At 45.1% G+C, this 19,954-nt stretch overlaps 1 protein-coding gene across 2 annotated transcripts in view; it reads left to right on the plus strand.

Moving 5' to 3' along the window:
• PCSK2 (proprotein convertase subtilisin/kexin type 2) overlaps nucleotides 1–19,954 on the plus strand; it is a 270,236-nt gene that overhangs the window by 221,139 nt on the left and 29,143 nt on the right. For both annotated transcript variants that reach the window (XM_042980934.1, XM_042980935.1), the window contains one exon: nucleotides 6,713–6,888. In XM_042980934.1, coding sequence (XP_042836868.1) covers nucleotides 6,713–6,888 — 176 coding nt within the window. The remainder of the gene's footprint in view (nucleotides 1–6,712; nucleotides 6,889–19,954) is intronic.

Here is a 19,954-nt window from a genome sequence, read left to right on the forward strand (position 1 = left end):
GCCTTGTCTGTTTTCTCTCACCTCAGCACCCAGAACAAGGTCTGGCACCCAGCAGATGCTCAGAGCCTATTTGCTGAGTGACGGGAAGCAAAAAAGGAATAAAGAGAAGGAAGGGTCAGTGAATAAACCCATGATAAGCAGTAGAGATTAATCACTGGACAGAAGAATGGATGGATGAATGGAGTTGAAAGATTAAGGGCATTAGGATCTAAGGACCCAAAGCCGATAGAATTTCTACCAGGAAGCAAAAGTATCTTGTCTTCCACCAGTACCATCTCACCTTTGCTATTTTATCCCAATCAAATTAGTTCCAAGGAGACTTGAGCCTTCTTATATCCTCTCCCCTCTTCCCTCCCTTCCAAGGGCACCATGATAATGTTCTAAGTGCTGGCATCACCAGTAGGAGCTGCCCCAGGGCCCACCATTGAAAAAGGGACAGGGGACCCCTTTATACCTATGCCCTAAGCCGCTCCAGGCTGACAAGTATCACGACCGTCCATCGACCATAATATAACACCATTCAGGTGTTACAAATAGAGTGTGTAAATTTCCAGGGGCTCATCATTTCCACCTATTCATTAGAATCTCAAAATCTTGGGCCCCAAAGATCCTTTAGTCCACAAACCCACAGATACTTGCATAAGGGTAGCAACAATATAATAATAATAGCAATAATAATAGCAGCAGTAGTAGTAAATAACACATTATTTACTCTTCCAATGTGTCAGTGCGATGCACAACTCTTTACTCAACTCTTTACACAATCTTATCATGCATCATTATATATGTATATATACATACATATATACATATACGTACACATTTATGTACATATACATGTGTACACATATATGTACATATACATATGTACATATATATGTATATATACATACGTATGTGTACGTATATGTATATATACATATATAATGATGCATGATAAGATTGCGTAAAGAGTTGAGTAAATAGTTTTGCATATATATAATATTATATATAATAACTATATTATATATAATATATAATAATTATATAAATAAATATAAATATATTTATATATAATAAATATATAATAATTATTATTATACTATTTATTATTATATTAATATATTATAATTATATATATATATATATATATATATATATATATATATCCCTCTTTTACAGAGAACCAAACTGGGGCCACACAGCTTGCAAGCTATAGGATAATTTTGCACCTAGAATGCCCTAAGCCAGAAATTCTACCATTGACCCCCTACACTAAAATGCTTGAACAACTTCTCTTTTCCTACTTTTCTGATATAGTCTGGATCCAGCCTGGAACTACACACCTCCAGCAACAGGAAACTCACTCCCTTCCAACACAGTCCACTCTGCCTTTGGATAGGTGTGACTTTGAGAAACTTCCTCCTTAAAACTAGCTCTCTCTTTGATTTCTGTTACCTATCATGGACACAGTTGTTACCACCTCTTCGAGATGACGCATTGCAGGGAGGGAGGAAAAATTCCAATTAGTCTGGTTCCTAAAGAGTTAACACTCTGTAACATGTAAACCCATACATATGACACGTTCCAGAAGTGCTCACCTTGAAGCTTTAATAACTTCAGAACTATGTGTATTTGAAGATTTAATTATTTACATTTCTTTATCCACTTGCTTACTTTTATGAATTTTGAAGAAAAAAATTAATTTCCATTTTTTGACTTTGAAAATGCCATTATTTAAGTAACTCTTTAAGAAAATAACCTAATTCTTTTCTTACTTTTATTTTTAAGTGTTTAACATCTTCGATCAAAGGGATTAAGACAAAGAATTAAAATTAAAAATATAGTATTCAAACTTTGCAAAAGCAAAATAAAATGCACAAGTATAAACAATGAACCCTTCAAATGACGTTCCTTGTGAATTTGTCAGATTTATACTTCTGAGATTATTAAAGCTCAAAAACTGCACCGCGCCTTAGGAGATGCTGTCTCTTGCTGACAATCCGTTCCAGGGCTCCACAGTGACTGTTGGGTGCCTACCATGTCCCCAGTTCTGCTGTGGGTGGTGGGACAGAGCTGTGAGCCAGCCAACAAGACGCCTGTCTCCACGTAGTTTACAAGCCGTGAATGAAGAAGAATGAGCACATGAACAAGATAATATCAGACAATGGTGGCCGCTATGAATAAAACAAAGTAAGGTGGCAGCGAATAAGATGAGGGCACAGTAGCTGATTAGTGGGCGGGCCTTACAGCACCACACCTGGGCTTCCACGGAGGTCCTCAGAGCCACCCCAGGGTAGGTCCAGTCCAGGTGGGATTGGCCTTACCTGCCATTCTTGCTAAGCCAGAGCATTCAGATTTATGCATTGAGTTTTGGAAATGGGATCTCCTTTGTTCAAAGGTTCTGAAAAAGAGTTTGAAAAACGCACGGTTGACCGTTATCAAAATACCCTGAAATTTCTCTGCAGCAATGAATTGCTTTCCCATATTTGGCCAGTAGAATTCTTAACATTTCACTGAGTTCACAGGTACTTTATCTGAGTTTCAAAAGAAACCAATGAAAATCACATATTAGCACATGATGAACATGTTTTCAGATCCTTTAGACCTAGATCAGCATGAGTTCCCTCCTGGGCCTGCAGATTAATATTCATGAGCACAAAAGGTGGTGATTAGCAACACTGAGGTTTGCTGGCAGGTGCGGCTTTGCCAGTGTCGGGTACAAGTTCCCCTTTTGTAACATGAGCAGAGATAGAAAGGATTTAGCTCAAATCCCTGGGCCTTGCAGCTCTTAGAGAAGGAAGTCACAGTGTCCCCATCAGTCATTAGTGCAGTGATCAGGACTGCAGGGTGGGGGGGTAGAAATCTTGACGTGCACTGGGTTTCTCCATGCCATTGAATCACACCAGCTGGTAGAGAGCATTTTACAAATGTGAAGACACCAAGTCCTAGCCCCCTCGGCTTCCCTCTCTCCCTCTGGCTCTCGCCCTTACTCTCTTGCCTTCCTTTATTCTTTCTTTCTCTGTCTCTGTCTCTCTGTGCCCCCTCTAACTCCTACAGCATCCAGGGACAGAGGAGAGAGAGAACCCTCAGGTCACCCTGAGCCTCTGTCTTGGCTACTAATGGTGCAGTCGCTTGCAAAAATGAACACTGTATCTCATTCAATTAATGCACGCCTCATTCCTCCTGAGCTTAACTAGATTAAAGGAATGTCGGGCGCCTGGCCCCAGAATATGAATGAGAGCCTTGCTCCCAGTCTGTGGCGGCCCTTGACTCCCTGGACTCTGAAACAGTCAGAAGATTAATGCACAGCAGCTCTGATGTTCTGTGCAGCACAAAGAGAGCCAGGGAGGGCAGGAAGAGGAAGAGGCAGAGACACCGGAGCTGCTAAGAGAGAGGGTAAAGGACAGATCTGGATGCGCCACACTGGCTGTGGTGCAGTGGATGAAATCCAGTGGATGAAATTCAGTGTTGCCATCGGTTGGCATCTGGGACAGTCCAGATCCACTTTGGCAGGGCTGAATCTCTTTCACCTTCCAGCTGAAGCAGGCTGTTCAGTTCCGGCCATTGACCCTGTACACAAGTTCAAGACCATTTGAGTTTTCTCCTTGCAGGCAAGTGAATACCAGCCTCTCAGAGAGGTTTCCCTACCCACAAGGTGGGCATGGCTTCTTGCCAAAAGCAGCTGCACTATTTGCTTTACTGTTGTCGAACAAATTTTTTTAAATAAATAAAATTACAGGTAGGGCCAAAGCAAAATGTGATGCTTTAGACGTCTATCCCTTATAAAATGAACCGTAAAACTTAGCTTCTGGAAAGTCCAAACCAAAGATTTTCCTCATTCAATATGAGCTTCTCCCAAGAGAAAGGATGCTAACTGATAATTGGATATTTGTTGGCAAGAATAGTGACCTGATTTATGGGTAGAGGATGGGAAATCTCGACATGTTATTATTTGTTCTTCTGGACCTGTCCTTTCTGTTAGGGAAAAAAAAATCAATTCAAGTAACGACACTATACATCTATTCACCAAATATTTATTAAGCTTAAAATAATGCTGATAACGTAGAACACAAGAAAAGAACAAAATGGACACATGCCCTGTACTCAAAAGATTTTGCTGTGTAGTGATGAATGTGTTGACGCAGAATTGCTATGAAGCAACTAAAAGCATTTATTTGGGTCTCAGAGATCGCAGTCCGGGAGACACAGAGTCGACTGAAATGCAAGCGTGCTCAGAACCGAGAGCGGGGAGTGCAGGCTTAAACAGGCAAAAACCACAAGGTCCAACTTGTTTTGGAAGCATTATCTTTGGCACTAACAGTGTTAAACTGACTATCTAAGGTTGGCTATTCAGCTAACAAATGCTATATTATGTCTATTTCAGTCTAAAGTAAAAGGATGTTTTCCAGGAGGTGGTGAAGGTGCAGTCAACAAATTGTCATTGACCGAAGTCAAAAGTCGGCAGTGGCTTCCAAAAACAGAAACAAGAGCTGTGCAGAGGCTTTGCCTCCTCCATGTCCTCCCCACCCCCTATTTTGGATGACTCTCTTAGCAGTGCTTGCTTTAGGTTGTAATCTTCCACAAATGAGACTCACAAGCAAATAATTATACTGGAAGGCTGAAAGTGTGGTGCTCACGGGGGATGCCGGATCCGGAAAGACTGCTAGGGAAATGCCTACTAAACACATACGTTAGTCAGGAGAAGGAGGAGCACTGGGGGAAGTTGTATGCAAGGACAAAGGTAGCTATGGGACACTGAGGAGGGAGGAGAGACCCTTAGAGAGAAGACAATTTCATGTCAGCATCACAAGCCTTGCAAGGACCTGGGTTGTCCTTATTTAAATGTTATGCTATGTTAGAGACAGATGTTTATGTAATCATGTCTTTTGACCATGATAAATATAGGTAAGAGGTGTCAGGATCCAGGTTTTGACGGTGTAGAGCCTGGTCCCTTTACTTCGTGACTCCTGTGGACAGAACAACTTAGGTCAGCAACTCTAACATTCTAGGCTACTTAGCACAGAAGAGAAATAGCGTGTCAGGCAGAGAACAGTATGACATGGCACCAAGCAGCAATGTCTGGAGGGTAGTAGCAGGGCAAAATGCCCATCCCAGTGGCGGCTGCTGCATTCACCCTGGAGAGGCTTGTTCTGGACAGCCGGAAGGTGGTGTGAACTGTGGACGCCCACAGGCATGTCCCTTCTGCATCCGTTTGTGCAGCTCAGGCTTACCCACACACACTCGTGGACTGCAGGACTCAAATTTTTTAATGTCCCAGCAAGAAGTCACTCCTACAGGTTATTGGAGTAGCACAAACTTTACCAAGGTAACATAGGGGAGAAAGAGGAGGGGGTTGTATCATGCACCCCATTTCCAGGATATTTCAGAATTACCCATACAACATTTCTGTCCTCCCCACAGCCCCTTCTAGCTACCATGCAGCTTGGGAATCATCTTTTTCTGACTCCCTCGATCTTTGCACTGTCCCTATTCCTCTCTCTGCCCCTTAACCTCTAGGATTTTCTCTTAAAAATTTAATATCAATTGAATTCCCACCAGCCCACTGTCACGCACAGTGGGTTTATTTCCCCGCCCCCCTCCCCCGGCCCCTGGTCAATACCTAGTCACTGGAGGCTGAGCTTCCACCTAGAAATAGACTTGTCGGGGCACCTGGGTGGCTCAGTCGGTTGAACGTCGACTTCGGCTCAGGTCATGATCTTGTGGTTCCCAAGTTCAAGCCCCGTGTCTGGCTCTATGCTGACAGCTCAGAGCCTGGAGCGTGCTTTGCGGATTCTGTGTCTCCCTCTCTCTCTCTGTCCCTCCCCTGCTCGTTTTCTCTCTCTCTCTCTCTCCCTCTCTTTCTCTCTCAAAAATAAATAAAACATTAAATTAAAAAATAAAAAAAGAGGGGCGCCTGGGTGGCGCAGTCGGTTAAGCGTCCGACTTCAGCCAGGTCACGATCTCGCGGTCCGTGGGTTTGAGCCCCGCGTCAGGCTCTGGGCTGATGGCTCGGAGCCTGGAGCCTGTTTCCGATTCTGTGTCTCCCTCTCTCTGTGACCCTCCCCCGTTCATGCTCTGTCTCTCTCTGTCTCAAAAATAAATAAACGTTTAAAAAAAAATAAAAATAAAAAAAAAAATAAAAAAAGAAATAAAAGAAATAGACTTATCAAGAGGCGCCTAAGTGACTCACTCAATTGAATGTCCAACTCTTTATTTCGGCTCAGGTCATGATCCCAGGGCCATGGGATAGAGCCCCACATGGGGCTCCACGCTAAGATTCTCCTTCTCTCTCTCTCTTTCTCCCTCTTCCCACCCCCTGCTCACATGCACGTGCTCTCTCTCCCACGCGCTAAAAAAAAAAAAAAAAAAAAGAGAGAGAGAGAAAAGGAAATAGACTTATCAAGGAATCTCTTCAGCAAAGGTGGTCTCTCCCCATTAGAAATTCTAGTAAAGTTTCCAGTGGGAAAAAATTTCTTCAGTTATATAAGGAAAGGTGTGGGTGGAGTCCTAAAAGGATTGAGTGGGACAGTGTATGTGTCCTTCTTTTAGCCTCTAAAGGTGTAGCCCACACAACCTGAGGCTGGACTCCAGATTCTGCAGTGTCCCCCAGGACACCCAGGTGGCAGGCCCTCCACCCACACCCAGGACCTGAGCCCTCATCACCCCTCCCCCATCTCCAGTGCACTGGGGGACCAAAACATGGTGTTTCCCTGTCCAATTGGGTCTACAGGTATCCGGATGCTAGACCAGCCATTCATGACAGACATCATTGAGGCCTCTTCCATCAGCCACATGCCTCAGCTGATCGACATCTACAGTGCCAGCTGGGGCCCGACAGACAACGGGAAGACAGTGGATGGACCCCGGGAGCTCACGCTTCAGGCCATGGCCGATGGCGTCAACAAGGTAAGATCATTCCTGTGCCCACCAGGCCCAGGTCCTCTGGAGGGAGGGGTGGAGGGTGGGGTGTCCAGTGGAGGTGATGAGAATGAAACAAGGAGCAGGGAATGGGGCAGAGGTGGGGCTGTTACCCTGTGCGTTAGCTCAGGACATCCAAGAAATGGACCCCCAAACAGGGTTAGCCATGCAGATTTATCAGAGGGGACTCCTTTAAAGGGCAAAGGGGAGGGGGAGTAAGGTGGCGGGGGTGCCTTCAGATGGTGATGTTAGTCTGACCCCTGTGAAGACCGGGGAGGAAGGACGGCCACCCTGGGGTCTGTGTTGGCACCCCCACCTTGCCACACAACAGCTGGGAGCAGCCCCCAGGCAGTGGAGTCTGGGTGCAGATGGGGTGGTGGATCCGCGATATTCCCATGGCAGGGCTGTGAGCCACAGGATTTCCAGGCTCCCCATCCCTGGGATTAGCCCAGGAATGGACAAACTCAAGGCAAAGAGACCAGGGCAGAGCCCCCAAAGGGAGGGCAGCCAGGTCAGCGACCGATGGAGGAGAAGTTGGTACCCTCCATGCATCTCAGAGTAGGGGTCACGTCGGACAAGACCTGAGCCAGGCCTTGGGATCAGTCTTCTGGGTTCAGGTCCCATTTCCATCAGTCAGTGTCTGGGTGTATCTGCAAATGACTTGACCTCGCTTGCTGCGCCTCTGTTTTCTTGCCTGTAAAATTGTGATAATCCTACATTTCTCCTGGGATCATTGTAAGGTGTAAATGAGATAAATATACCAGTGTTTGGTAGTGAGAAGTGACCCGGGAAGGGTTGGTGTTGATCCAGGCCATTGTGGACGCTTAACCTGTCCCCCCAAAACTTTGTGGAGTAAAGCACAGGGTTTTGTTTTGTTTTTGTTTTTGTTTTCACTAAGCTTGTGAATTTTATGCGTCAAGAACACAGGGCATATTGGGGATGGCCTGTCCCAGCTCTAAGAGTCCTGGGCCTTGGATAGAAGTCTCCAGATTTGAATTGCCAAACTCAAAGTCTTCTAGTGCCCTTGTGATGTGCCAAATTATCGCCATTTGTGCCACAACACCAACCACTCAAGAGTACTTAATCATTTTGTTGTATTTAGTGTTTTCTTCAGGACTGGACTTACCATCAGGTGATAGTGATACCCTCTTGATGCTTTTAGTTTGCCTGTCTAACCAGCCATGGGCAGGAGTTGCATTTTCCCAAGATTACAACAATGGTGGGGCGCCTCGGTGGCTCAATCAGTTAAGCATCCGACTTCAGCACAGGTCATGATCTCACAGTTCGTGGGTTCGGGCCCTGCATCGGGCTCTGTGCTGACAGCTCAGAGCCTGGAGCCTGCTTCGGATTCCATATTTCCCTCTCTCTCTGCTCATCTCCTGCTCAAACTCTGTCTCTATCTCTCAAAAATAAAATAAATATTAAAAAACATTTTTTTTTAATATTACAACAATGGTGGTAGAGTAAGAGTAACCAGGTCCTCACTGAGGGAAAGACAAGTGTGTGAGGTTTAGTATATGGACTTTTGCAAGTGCCTTTTAGGAATTTTTAGAAAGTCTGCTTCTTGGATTTTGGCCAATTTCAAATGGATGAAATGGATAAGGCCATATTTGGATATATAAACTAGCACTGCTACAGATTAATTGCAAAATGCATCCGTTTTATGTTTATCTTCGTTATTTATGGTCTATGTGAAATATACATGAACCTATTATTTACACATTTATATCACCAAAATAGGTATGGGTATGAAACACCTGAAATTTAACAGTAGCTTAGACAGGTAAAAATATTGAAGAAAATTAGAGTGGACAACTAAATAGCATAATGCCCTCAAGGTCTATCCAAGTTGGCACAAATGGCGGGATTTCCTTCTTTTTATTGCTGAATAATATTCTGGTATGTGGGGGGGGGGGTTGGTATATATGTATGTGTATATACAGTATTCTCTTTATGCATTCGTGCATTGATGGACACTTAGGTTGTGTCCATTTCTTGGCTAGTGTGAATAACGCTGACGTGAAATAGTGGTGCAGGTATCTAAAGATAGTAATTTCAGGGCCACCTGGGTGGCTCAGTCCTTTAAGCATCTGATTCTTGAGCTCAGCTCAGGGCTTGAGCTTAGGGTCATGAGTTCAAGCCCCACTTTGGGCTCCACACTGGGCATGGAGTCTACTTAAATAAATTTTTAAAAAAATAGTACTATCATTTCCTTCAGATTATCCCAGAAGTGGGGCTGCTGAATCATATGGTAGTTCTGTTTTTAATGTTTTGAGGAACCTCCAAACTGTTTTTCATAGTGGCTGCACCAATTTACATTCCCACCAACAGGGCACAGGGGTTCACTTTTCTCCGCATCCTCACCAACACTTATCTTTTTGATAATCGTGAAGGCAACTTTTTCTAAACGTTTCCTAAGGTAAGAGAACAGGTCTTTTCCTCTCCAGCTAGTCTCAGAAACTGGCCTAGTGCTTGAAAAGTGGATCAGCTGTTCAATAAGTAGATGTGGAATTAATACATGAATGAAATTGGATGGTTCAAAGATTAAAAGTCCTATAGAAAACTGTGGTGAACGTCAGTGGTGCCCACTACGTCCCCTTTATCGGGTGGGGGTGGGGTGGGGAGGGGGAACCTCCCAGCTACGATGACTCACACAGCTGCCCCTTCCCTGTAGAACTGCCCTAGCTGATGGGAGGCTTTCATCCAGATGGTTATGCCCACACACACACCGAGGAGGCAGCCCACAGCCAATGACTGATTCAGGTAGAAGAGGCCAGACCACTTGGCCCCAGTAGGTACCACTCTGCAGTATAATGTATGCTCCAGAGACCCCAGTGAATCAGGCCAAGCAAGGGTTGACTTTGCTTGAGAGCACACCATTTTGAGGTTCCTACCTGGCCTATCTTGTTTCACTCCCTCATTGACAGATTTCCCCTTAGTGCACGTTCTTAATACACCTGGTGAGCTCAAGTCCCTGCCTTGGGCTCTGCTTCTAGTGAACCCATTCTAAGACATTAGAAATGAGGTTCATTCTTTCCCTTGGCTGCCAGAAAGCTCAGAACTAAGTTTGGGCCTAACAGTGTGGGGTTTTTTTAGGCTAAGTCTTCTCCTATCCCATTTTCTCCCCTCTGTTCACCAACCATGGCCTCGAAAATCATTCCTTAACTGTTGTTCTCATGTCCTTTTTCATATTTCTATGGAATCCAAATCTATGAATACTACGAAGTATAAAATTTGTAAAAGAATTGCTTAAATTAGTTCAATTTGATTTGATTAAATTAAGGTGTAAATTTTAACTTTGGGATCCTCAAATTGTTTCTTGCTTCTGCAATTTCTAGTCTTAATGGACTAAACCATCTCAATGGACAAAAATCAACGGTGTCTGGGCCCTAAACAATAGTAAACAGTAGATCAAACAAAGTGCAGCCCCTTAGAGAGGGGCTCAGTTGACCTTGGCCCACAGGCCAGACCCAACGCACTAGCTGTCTTTGCAAATAAAGTTTTATTGGAACACAGCCAGGCCCCTGTGTCTTTCCATCCCTGATTTCTCTCCCAATCACGGTTGTCACAGGCTCCACACCCAGGGAAACACCTGGGGCACTGGATCATCAGAACCCTGGGCTCTTCTGCTGGTCTGTCCCCGTGTTCATTTTCACTAGACAGCCAGCTTGCATGACAAGAGGTGTGCTTCTGCTGCAGGGACTTTTTTAAGGACTGGGATGTGCAAGTTAGAGAGCTGAGCTTCAGAGCTGGGAGGCCAGAATTCTCATCTCAATCCTATCCCTTTCTGGCCACAGGACTTCGGATTAGTCCTTAGCTTCTTTGTGCCTCGTTTTCTTCTTTACTGATTATTTACTGATTATCACTGATGTGATAATCCACATCAGTGGTGCTCAAAGTGTGACCACTGGCCCACCTGCAAGTTTGTGAGAAACGCAGAGGCTCTGCCCCACCCACCCACCTGATACATCAGAATTTGCATTTTAGAGGCACCTGGGTGGCTCCGTCTGTTAAGCATCCGACTTCAGCTCAGGTCATTCATCTCACCTCACTCATCTCATGAGGTCAAGCCCTGCATCAGGCTCTGGGCTGACAGCTCAGAGCCCGGAGCCTGCTTCAGATTCTGTGTCTCCTTCTCTCTCTGCCCCTCCCCCCGCTCATGCTCTGTCTCTGTCTCTTTCTCGAAAAAAAATAAACATTAAAAAAAATTTTTTAGGGGTGCCTGGGTGACTCAGTCGGTTAAGCAGCCGACTTCGGCTCAGGTCATGATCTCACAGTCCGTGAGTTTGAGCCCCGCGTCGGGCTCTGTGCTGGTAGCTCGGAGCCTGGAGCCTGCTTCTGTTTCTGTGTCTCCCTCTCTGCCCCTCCCCTACTTGTGCTCTGTCTCTCTCTGCCTTTCAAAAATGAATAAATGTTAAAAAAAATTTTTTTTAATTTTTTTAAAGAGTATTTGCATTTTAACAAGGTCACACTCAAGTTTGAGAGGTGCTGCTCTAACTGACTTCTAGAAAATGAATCCGGTAACCCTAAGATACTAAGACCACAGGATAATGTGGTTTTAAAAAATCCCCAGTGCTGGAGTGCCTGGGTGGCTCAGTCAGTTAAGCTTCCGACTCTGGGTTTCAGCTCAGGTCATGATCTCACGGTTCATGGGTTTGAGCCCCACATCAGGCTCCGCAGCTGGCAGCATGGAGCCTGCTTAGGATTCTCTCTCTCCCTCTCCCCCACCCCTCTCTCTCTCTCTCCACCCCACCCCCACTCATGCTGTCTCTGTCTCTCTCAAAATAAATAAAACTTAAAAAAACATCCCCAGTGACTAGGAAAAGGCAGCAGAGGTGACTCGTTTTCTGGAACACTGCACAACCCTATCCAGGTGGTATGTTGAAGGGATTGATTACCAAGCCAGATGCTCTGGTTTGTCTCTGAGCTGCAGGAGCAGGGGCCCAGTGGCTCAACTTCAGGGGTTTCTTATAGGGATGCACGAGGAGAGACAAGGGCACTGAGAGGGGATTCAGGCAGAACCTCGTACAGGCTAGGACCAGACAGACGTTCTGGACCCAGCATGGCTGCAGGGCTCCAGCCACGAGAGTGTGTGGAGATTCCCACTGGGGCCCCACGGTCGTGGGTCTTGGCTATGCTTATAGTTCCTGTCTCCCACTGGCTCTGTGTGTCCTTCTCTGAATCCACTTTTCCTCTTGCTTGGGGCTTATGTTCATGTGCTCCTTCTACGTGGATATGACGCCATTAGCATTCTTGTTTGTCACAACCTGTCAGGCTCTATTCCAACTGCCGTTTGCTCCCCTCCAATGCCTGAGGGAGAATCTTGACCCCAAATTAGGGCAGACACTTCTCTCTCTGCTGGGCTCCAAAACTAGCAAATGTGGTTCTGTTGGAAAGGTTTAGAACTTGAAGGGTCAGAGATCAGTCAGAAGGTTGCTAACAGAGCCCCTTCTTTTCCATTCCGGTAATGTCAAGTGGCAGCTGTCTACCCCCACACTGGCTTTTCAGACCTCTGATGGAGAAGTTTCTTCTAAACCGTTGAAATCTTCCAGAAGTCTCGATAGAAATATAACACCATGTTTCTTCTCTGTTGTGGGCTGGGTTTTCCCCGCCCCCAGTCAAAACTCACATATTGAAACCCTAACCCCCCATATCTCCGAAGGGACCTTATTTGGAAATAGGGTCATGAAAGATGTAATTAGTTAAGACGAGTTCATTCTGGAGCAGAGTGGGCCCCTAATCTGATATGACTGGTGTCTGTGTTAAAAAGGTAATTTAGGGGCGCCTGGGTGGCTCAGTCAGTTAAGCATCCGACTTCGGCTCAGGTCATGATCTCACAGTTCGTGGGTTCGAGCCCCGCGTCGGGCTGTGTGCTGACAGCTCAGAGCCTGGAGCCTGCCTCAGATTGTGTGTCTTGTGCCTTCCTTTCTCTCCGCTCCTCCCCTGCTCACGTTCTGTCTGTCTCTCAAAAATAAATAAGCATTTTAAAAAAATCATGTTATAAAAAACATGATTTTTTTTTTATATTTTTGGACACAGATGCACAGGAAGAGTGCCAAGAGAACATGAAGGCAGAGATCAGGGTGATGCCTCTACAAGTCAAGGAACACCCAAACTTGTCAGTAGCTAGGGGAGAGGCATGGGACAGATTCTCACTCCCAGCTTTCAGAAGGAACCAGCCTTCTCAACACCTTGACTTTGACCCTCCAGAATGTCTAGACAATATATTTCTGTGGTTTACACCACTCAGTTTGTGGTATTTTCCTACAGCAGCCCTAGAAAACCATACACCTTTCAGTCTTAGAAGGGATAGTAAAAAAAAGAGATTTTGCCAGACTCGAGCAGTGCAGAAACAGTATGGTCATTTTTTTAGTTACTCTTGATGTCACCTGACTCCCTTTTTGAAAGCCAAGATGGCTGACCATTGATCCCATTACAACTCATTCTCATCTGGCACCTTGAGAGTCATCTTTCCTTCATTCTCTAATATCGTTCCTCAGAAGAGAAGCTTGCCAAAATTCTCATGATGCCATTGGCATTCAGCCCATCTGAGACAACCACAAGGGCCCCTGATGCTTGAAAAGCACAGTTCAGTTTATAGAGGGGGCTTAGCGACAGAATCGAGGGGTGAGGGGGTAGGAGGCAATCGTGCTGCCCCATTTCAGTGCCATTTCAGTGCCTCAACCCTTAGGAGTTGTTAGGATGAAACTTAGACGCACAAGCAGCTTGTTTGCATATCGCACTGTTCACTGTGTGGCTGGAGAGAAATGGTCACACAGGACCGGGTGACAGGACCGGGTGACAACAAGTCCCCTGGGGGACACTTGGCAGATGTCCAGCAGACATAGATTTCCACTGAGAAGCATTTTTTTGACATACAAGGCCGACAGAGAGACATGTAGGTGACATCCGCCCTCAGTCGCAATTTACAAATGCACAAGGCATTCAATGCAGCACATTCCCCAGTGGCTCCTGTCATTTTCCACAACTTCTGAACTGTTCCCCGCATCTTAAGTCTGAGTATTTCTCTCTCCTCCATCTGTAGCCTCCCCTGTCACAACTAAAAAGGCCCTTTCAAGTGTGATTGTTCTGGAAAGCTTGCCAACTGCTCCAAAACTTAAGAGAAAAATTGTTATGACTTATCTTCAGATGACAGCATGTAAATATTTTAGAAAGTGAAGTATAATGAAAAATACATGATTTCTCATTCGACTTTCGAAACCCCAAGCTGTGGGAGTAGTTCTCTCCTTGTTTCAGGGTGACAATTTGGGGGGACAGAACTGTAGAATCTCGTGCATGATGGTATATGATACATGAGCAAAGATCTCTCAGTTATTTCAGTTGTCTGGTCTACTCTAAAGGAAAGTCCACCTCTGAAAGATGGTCTCCACCTAAACAAAGGAGTCAGATAATTACCTAGTGGACAAAGGTAGGTCTTATGCTTGTCTTTGAATGTTAGCATCCTGCAGGTAGGTTTTGTTTGACCAACATAGTAATGATAGAGGAAGAGGAAAAAGAGTCGAGAGACCTTTCTGGGGATGTGTTCTTCGCCACAGACCTCCCCACTCCCAATTGTCTGACACTTGTTCTCCACATAAACATCACTGACCTGACTCCTTAGGGATTTGAGTTTGTATCTCCTAAATTTGCTCGATGAATACCTGAGGCAGCAAGGAGCAGACAAGAAAAAAGAGGAGGCAACTTTTTATTCCCCTTTCTAGTCTACATGTTGACCACATAGTAAAAGCATTTTTCACATCTTCTGTGGGAAGTAGGTGACAGTCCTAGACCCCTGAATTATGAAATAATCCAATAATTGACTTTTTTCTTAGTTTGGGAGCCCCCCCCAAAAGCAGATGCTGAAACAAGGATTGTTCAAGTAGTTGCTTTGGGAGGCAAGGGAACCCCAGTAGTGAATGGGGAGGTGTGACAGGGAAGAAAGGGACCAGGAAAGTGTGTGTGATCGAGCCAGCCACCACTGTGAACACCCTGAGCTCAGTCCCACCAGGAAGCTGGAAAACCACATGGACCCTGAAGCTATCAGAGGTGAAAATCCTGATCCACATAAATGCCACAGTACTTGCGGCCCCCCTGGGGCAGGTGTGCCCACCAGCTGTCGGCCTCTTGGGAGAAAGCCCTTCTACAAAGAGATGCCGATGCTGTGCTGGCATTTGGAAATCACAGTGCACGGAAGGTCTAAGGGACGTGGGCCGACACCCACTGCCATCTGCTGCCATCTCGAGGGTGCAGTTTGACAAAACCTAATCTTAGGCTTGGAGTCATCGCTGTCTGGGTAATAAAGGACCAGTAAGGTGATGTGTTTGCTGGTCAGAAAGACGCAGCCTTTGCAGAGACTGGTGGAGTAACAGAGCCCAGACGTTGGGGACCACAGAGTCTGACGCTGTCCTGACAACCAGAAGGCAATTCCGACAACACAGAGGGCCTGGAAAGTGACAGTCGATTCATGAACTTCTTTCCACATCTTGAGGAAGTACAGCTACCCAGAGTAACCCTGGTAAGTCTGTGGCTGGCTTTGATGGCTACACCCCAACCTCTTAGTAATCACGGTTCAGGATTGCTACCGGAGGGAATATTTAAAGACAAGGCTACAGAAATAGACAAGGCTACAGGAATATTTAAAGACGAGGCTACAGAAAGCCTTCTGAGGCACAGATGAGACAGAGCACTGATTGTTTAGGAATCAATCCCTGTGGGATTTTGAAGGACCCAAGCACAGATCCCAGATCTTCGGACTGGAATGCAGTAAAGAGAGATCACTTGCAAGAGTGTGGCTCTAAAGGAACCCTCCAGGCAAGGGGGGCAGAGGGCTGCCTAGGGAGACGCTGATGAATTGGGTGTTGGCAAGGCAGAGCCCTGGTGCAGCCTGCTGAAGCTTAATCAGAGCAGTGGGGCTGACACAGTGGCAGCAAATGTTGGGGCCTCTGGCAGGCAATGGATGCCTCCTGCCAAGGAGCTCTCAGGAACACTCCATGAGCCCTGATTTATGCTTTGAAACCAAGCAAAGGTTCACAGTTGAGCAGGAGCTGCCAAAGTGTGGAGTCTGCAATCCATTCTCTGAAATGATTGTTGCACTTACAGTCCCCATTATTTGTGATCAAGAGAAATGGAAGAAAAGGCTGGCAGGTTTTAGGTGAAACTTATTAAGTGCTGGCCAGCCATAGGTGGGATGGTCAACCATCTTGGTTTCCCATTTTTAACACTGAAAGTCCCACTTCCAAGGAGCTCCCAGTCCCAGGAGAACCAAGACTCTTGGTCACTCATCCTGTGGCCTTATTGGCGGCGGTGACTTATTTGAACCCAGTGAAAACACCAACCAGCTTAAGGGATTGACATGAATGTAAACCCTTCACCAACCCCCTTGACATCAGAAAGGTTAATCATGGTGTGTTTGGATCCTGCTAGAAATGAAACACGATTGCATAAGGGTCTTCCTTCCAAAGTGGATACATGGCAAAATAGGTCATAATTAGAGGCAACAATAGGCGCCATTAAACATGGCCTTGAGGGAAGGATTTAATCAGAAGCCAAGGGCAACCATACCATCCACTGTTGGCCTTTCCAGAGATCATGACACCACCAGCACACTCTTGAACTCCCGTGGAACCCGATGGGGACATGAGGCAGACGCCGTGATCCTGGTGACTTGGCTGTGGCACACAGCTCCAGCCAGCCGTGGCTTCCTGCTCACCAGCCAGCCGGCCTCTCTGCTCCTCTGGGTGAGGACCTGCCAGGCTCCAGTGGAGTGTGCTCCCCAGTGTGCACACAGCCCAGACTGGGAGGAGTTAACACCCCGGGGGCCACCACACAGCTGCACTGTCCTGGTGGCAGGGTCACAGGGGCTCTCCAGAGAAGTTGACCCCAGCTCCCACAGGGACAACCTGTTCATCAGCTCACACTCGGTTGGATGTTTCTCCCTTCCCTGTTTCCTGTCCCCCTGCCACTAACTTAGGCTTCTTGAGACCACCTCCCCCCAGATTAACTACCTGCTCCCTGGCCCTGGTCTCAGGGTCTTTTTATGAAGGAACACAAACTGAGACCAGCCCCTTTCTCCTACAGTTGAAGCCAGCAGCCTTCTGAAAGTAAGCGTAAGCGTAGCTCCTTACAGGAGGATCCACCGTCCCCATTTAAAGCCCTTTGTGAATTCACCACCACCTTCAACACGGAGTACAGAAAAGACTAGAAGTGACAAATAATGAACACACAAAACAGCTGCATGGAAATATAATCCAATCACTGATATTGTGGCAGAGAGGGACTTTCTAAGCATAAAAGCAAAAGGAAAATATTTACCAAAACTAAGTAAGAAATATTACTACCTAAAACCTTTCAAAATTTCTGCAAGCCTGGTCATTGTTAAAGCTCAGCAATGGATCCGTGGGGATTCATTATACTATTCACTCTACTTTTGTTGTGCTTAATATTTTTCAGATTAAAAGGTTTTTATTCATCCCCCCAAATAAAAAGCAATTCAGTAGGTGGATAAGCTGTCAAAAGTAAGAATACACAATTTAGGAAAAATGAAAACAGCAGCTGCTCTAATATTATACAGATGGCCACTTGTGGCTTGGGGTAAAAATTCCAGGGACTGCATTACACAGAGATTTTTTTTTTTTAATGGTGCATCTGATATAACCCAAATTAAAGGGACATGATGAACTGTGTCAGTAAGGAGAGGCCACATTATGCTGTGGTAACAAATAGCCCCAAAAGCTCAGAAGCTTCAGACCACAAAGGTTTATTTCTCATTCAGCTACACATCACCATGGTCAATAGTGAGCTCTGCTTATCACAGTCTCTCAGAGAACAGAGCTTGCATCTGGAACATTGCTTGTCACTGTGCCGAGGGAAAGAGGGTGTCCCACGGCATTTGGCCCTGACCAGTCAATGGTTCAGCCTAGAAATGACACTATGTATCAGTCACTGCCACTCAAAACTCATTAATTAAAATGGCTTACAGGACCCCACCCAACCACAAAGGGATGTCATCATGGACCCAAACTGTGGACAGCTAGAAACATTTATCAGATAGCACCAATGACTACCACAATGCGCCCAGAACAACTTCTCAGTGACTCGAAAGGCAACTCAACAGTGATCTAGTGAGGACAAACACAATGTCAAAGATGTTTGTGAATAGTTTGAGTAAAATTGTTCAGTGAACTGTGAGTACAGAAAAGCAGTGTTTGCAAATCGATACATTGTTCTAGGCGGTAGTTAAAATAAGTATTTGCAAAAATTAATAGGTTTATGCAATCTAGGGGGGAAATTTTCTGTAAGTCAAAATGCAACATATAAAAGAAAAGATTGGGCAAATATATATGTAACATAAATGACAGAAATTTGGCTAAGGTCCTTAATATAGGAAAAGCTCTAACAAATCAAAAAGAATACGAAAGAAAAAATAGGCAAAGGATATTATCTTTATGGCTTGGTGCTTTGCTAACCTTATTCATAAAGCAGCAGTACAAATGAACAGTGAGAATGCAAGAAGATAAATTCAATGGTCATGGAAAAATTTATAACTCAAAACAACAAGGTACCATTTTTGCCCACCTAATTGGCAAAACTAGATTTTTTAAATGTAAGATTCTCAATCTTGAACCATGGGGGCTGATTGTGGAATTCTTACACACTGATGGCGAAACAAATAAATTGTTCATATGCATTATAAATAGCAATCATATGGCAATATAGATCAAGAATCTTCCAACATTCATTCCTTTTTACCCTTAATTCCCCCTTTTAGAAATTCTGCCTGAGGAAATAAACAGAAATACAAAGACATATAAAATGATGTTCATCGCAGAACTTTAAAACTTAGAAACAGCCTTCCAGGTATGTCTAGATAAAGGACTAAATAAATTATGGAATGGCTATTGAATAAGACTAATAAAAATTACAGTGTAGAGGAATATTTAATTACATTAGGAAATGTTACTGATATAATAGTGAATATACATTTGAAGCATTCTGGCCACAAAAGTGGATCTCTTTTATGATCCTAATTTTATCCCTAAACCTGTTCTTATACTTAGCATTTATATATCAACTTGGCAGGAATCCACAAAATATCACCAGGGATCTTTTCTATTCGTGGAAAATTAGAAAGGATTTTTATTTTCCTGTTCAGAGTCTAAATTTCAGTTATTCTACAATGAGTATGATTTTGCAATAAAAAATGTGATAACTTTTTTTTAAGTACGTCAATTTTGTATTAAGATGTCAAAGTGACTGGAAAATAAAAACTAGTCTGAGTGTTTAGGAAGAGGCAACTTGCAACAGGCTTGCCTCCCTAGTATCTGCAAGCAGGTAATACCAGTGGGCCAGGGCCTGGTCTGGTCATTCGTCCAGGTTGCTACTGATTGGTGAGCAGGAGGGACCGACAAAGTGGATTTCCACCTCCTAGAATGAAAGAATGATGTCCTGGGTGGGGGCACACAGAGCCATAGCACCAGTCTCTGACTAGAACTTGACCTTAGCAGATGGTAAGCGATTTGTGACATTTTTATATTATGAGCAAAATATCTGCATGAACTGTTAAGAAATTTGGGGGGAGTGACATCAGTACATGGCAGCATGAGAAATCTTTTGTTTCTTCCTTTAATTTGCAATGAATAGGGCACCCATCACCCAACAGGGGTTCCTCAACAGCACATCAGGACTCCACAGAGAACCATACATCTGTACATTGAAGGTGGGTAGACTGGACCTCATGGAGGCAGGAAAACCAGGGGAACAGCAGCAGTGGTGCCTGTAAACCCAGTGACCCTGGCAGTGGCAGAGGCCTCCGAGACCGTGGTATCCCCAACAACCCTGGGCAGCAGCAGTACCCATGACCCTAGCAGACCCAGCCGCACGCCAGCAACCCTGGCAACCTCAGCACTGGTGAGACGCTAGTGCACGGGTAACTATGACAGCCTCAGTGACCCCGCCAGAAGAGCAGGTGGTGGGTGGAAAGTGTGTGCTCCCAAATACAGCCGTAGAGCAGTTTAGGTAAGAGGGGAAAAAATTACACTATATCGCCACCTGCTGG

The sequence above is a fragment of the Panthera tigris genome, chromosome A3, assembly GCF_018350195.1.
Source record: "Panthera tigris isolate Pti1 chromosome A3, P.tigris_Pti1_mat1.1, whole genome shotgun sequence".
Taxonomy (NCBI): Eukaryota; Metazoa; Chordata; class Mammalia; order Carnivora; family Felidae; genus Panthera; species Panthera tigris.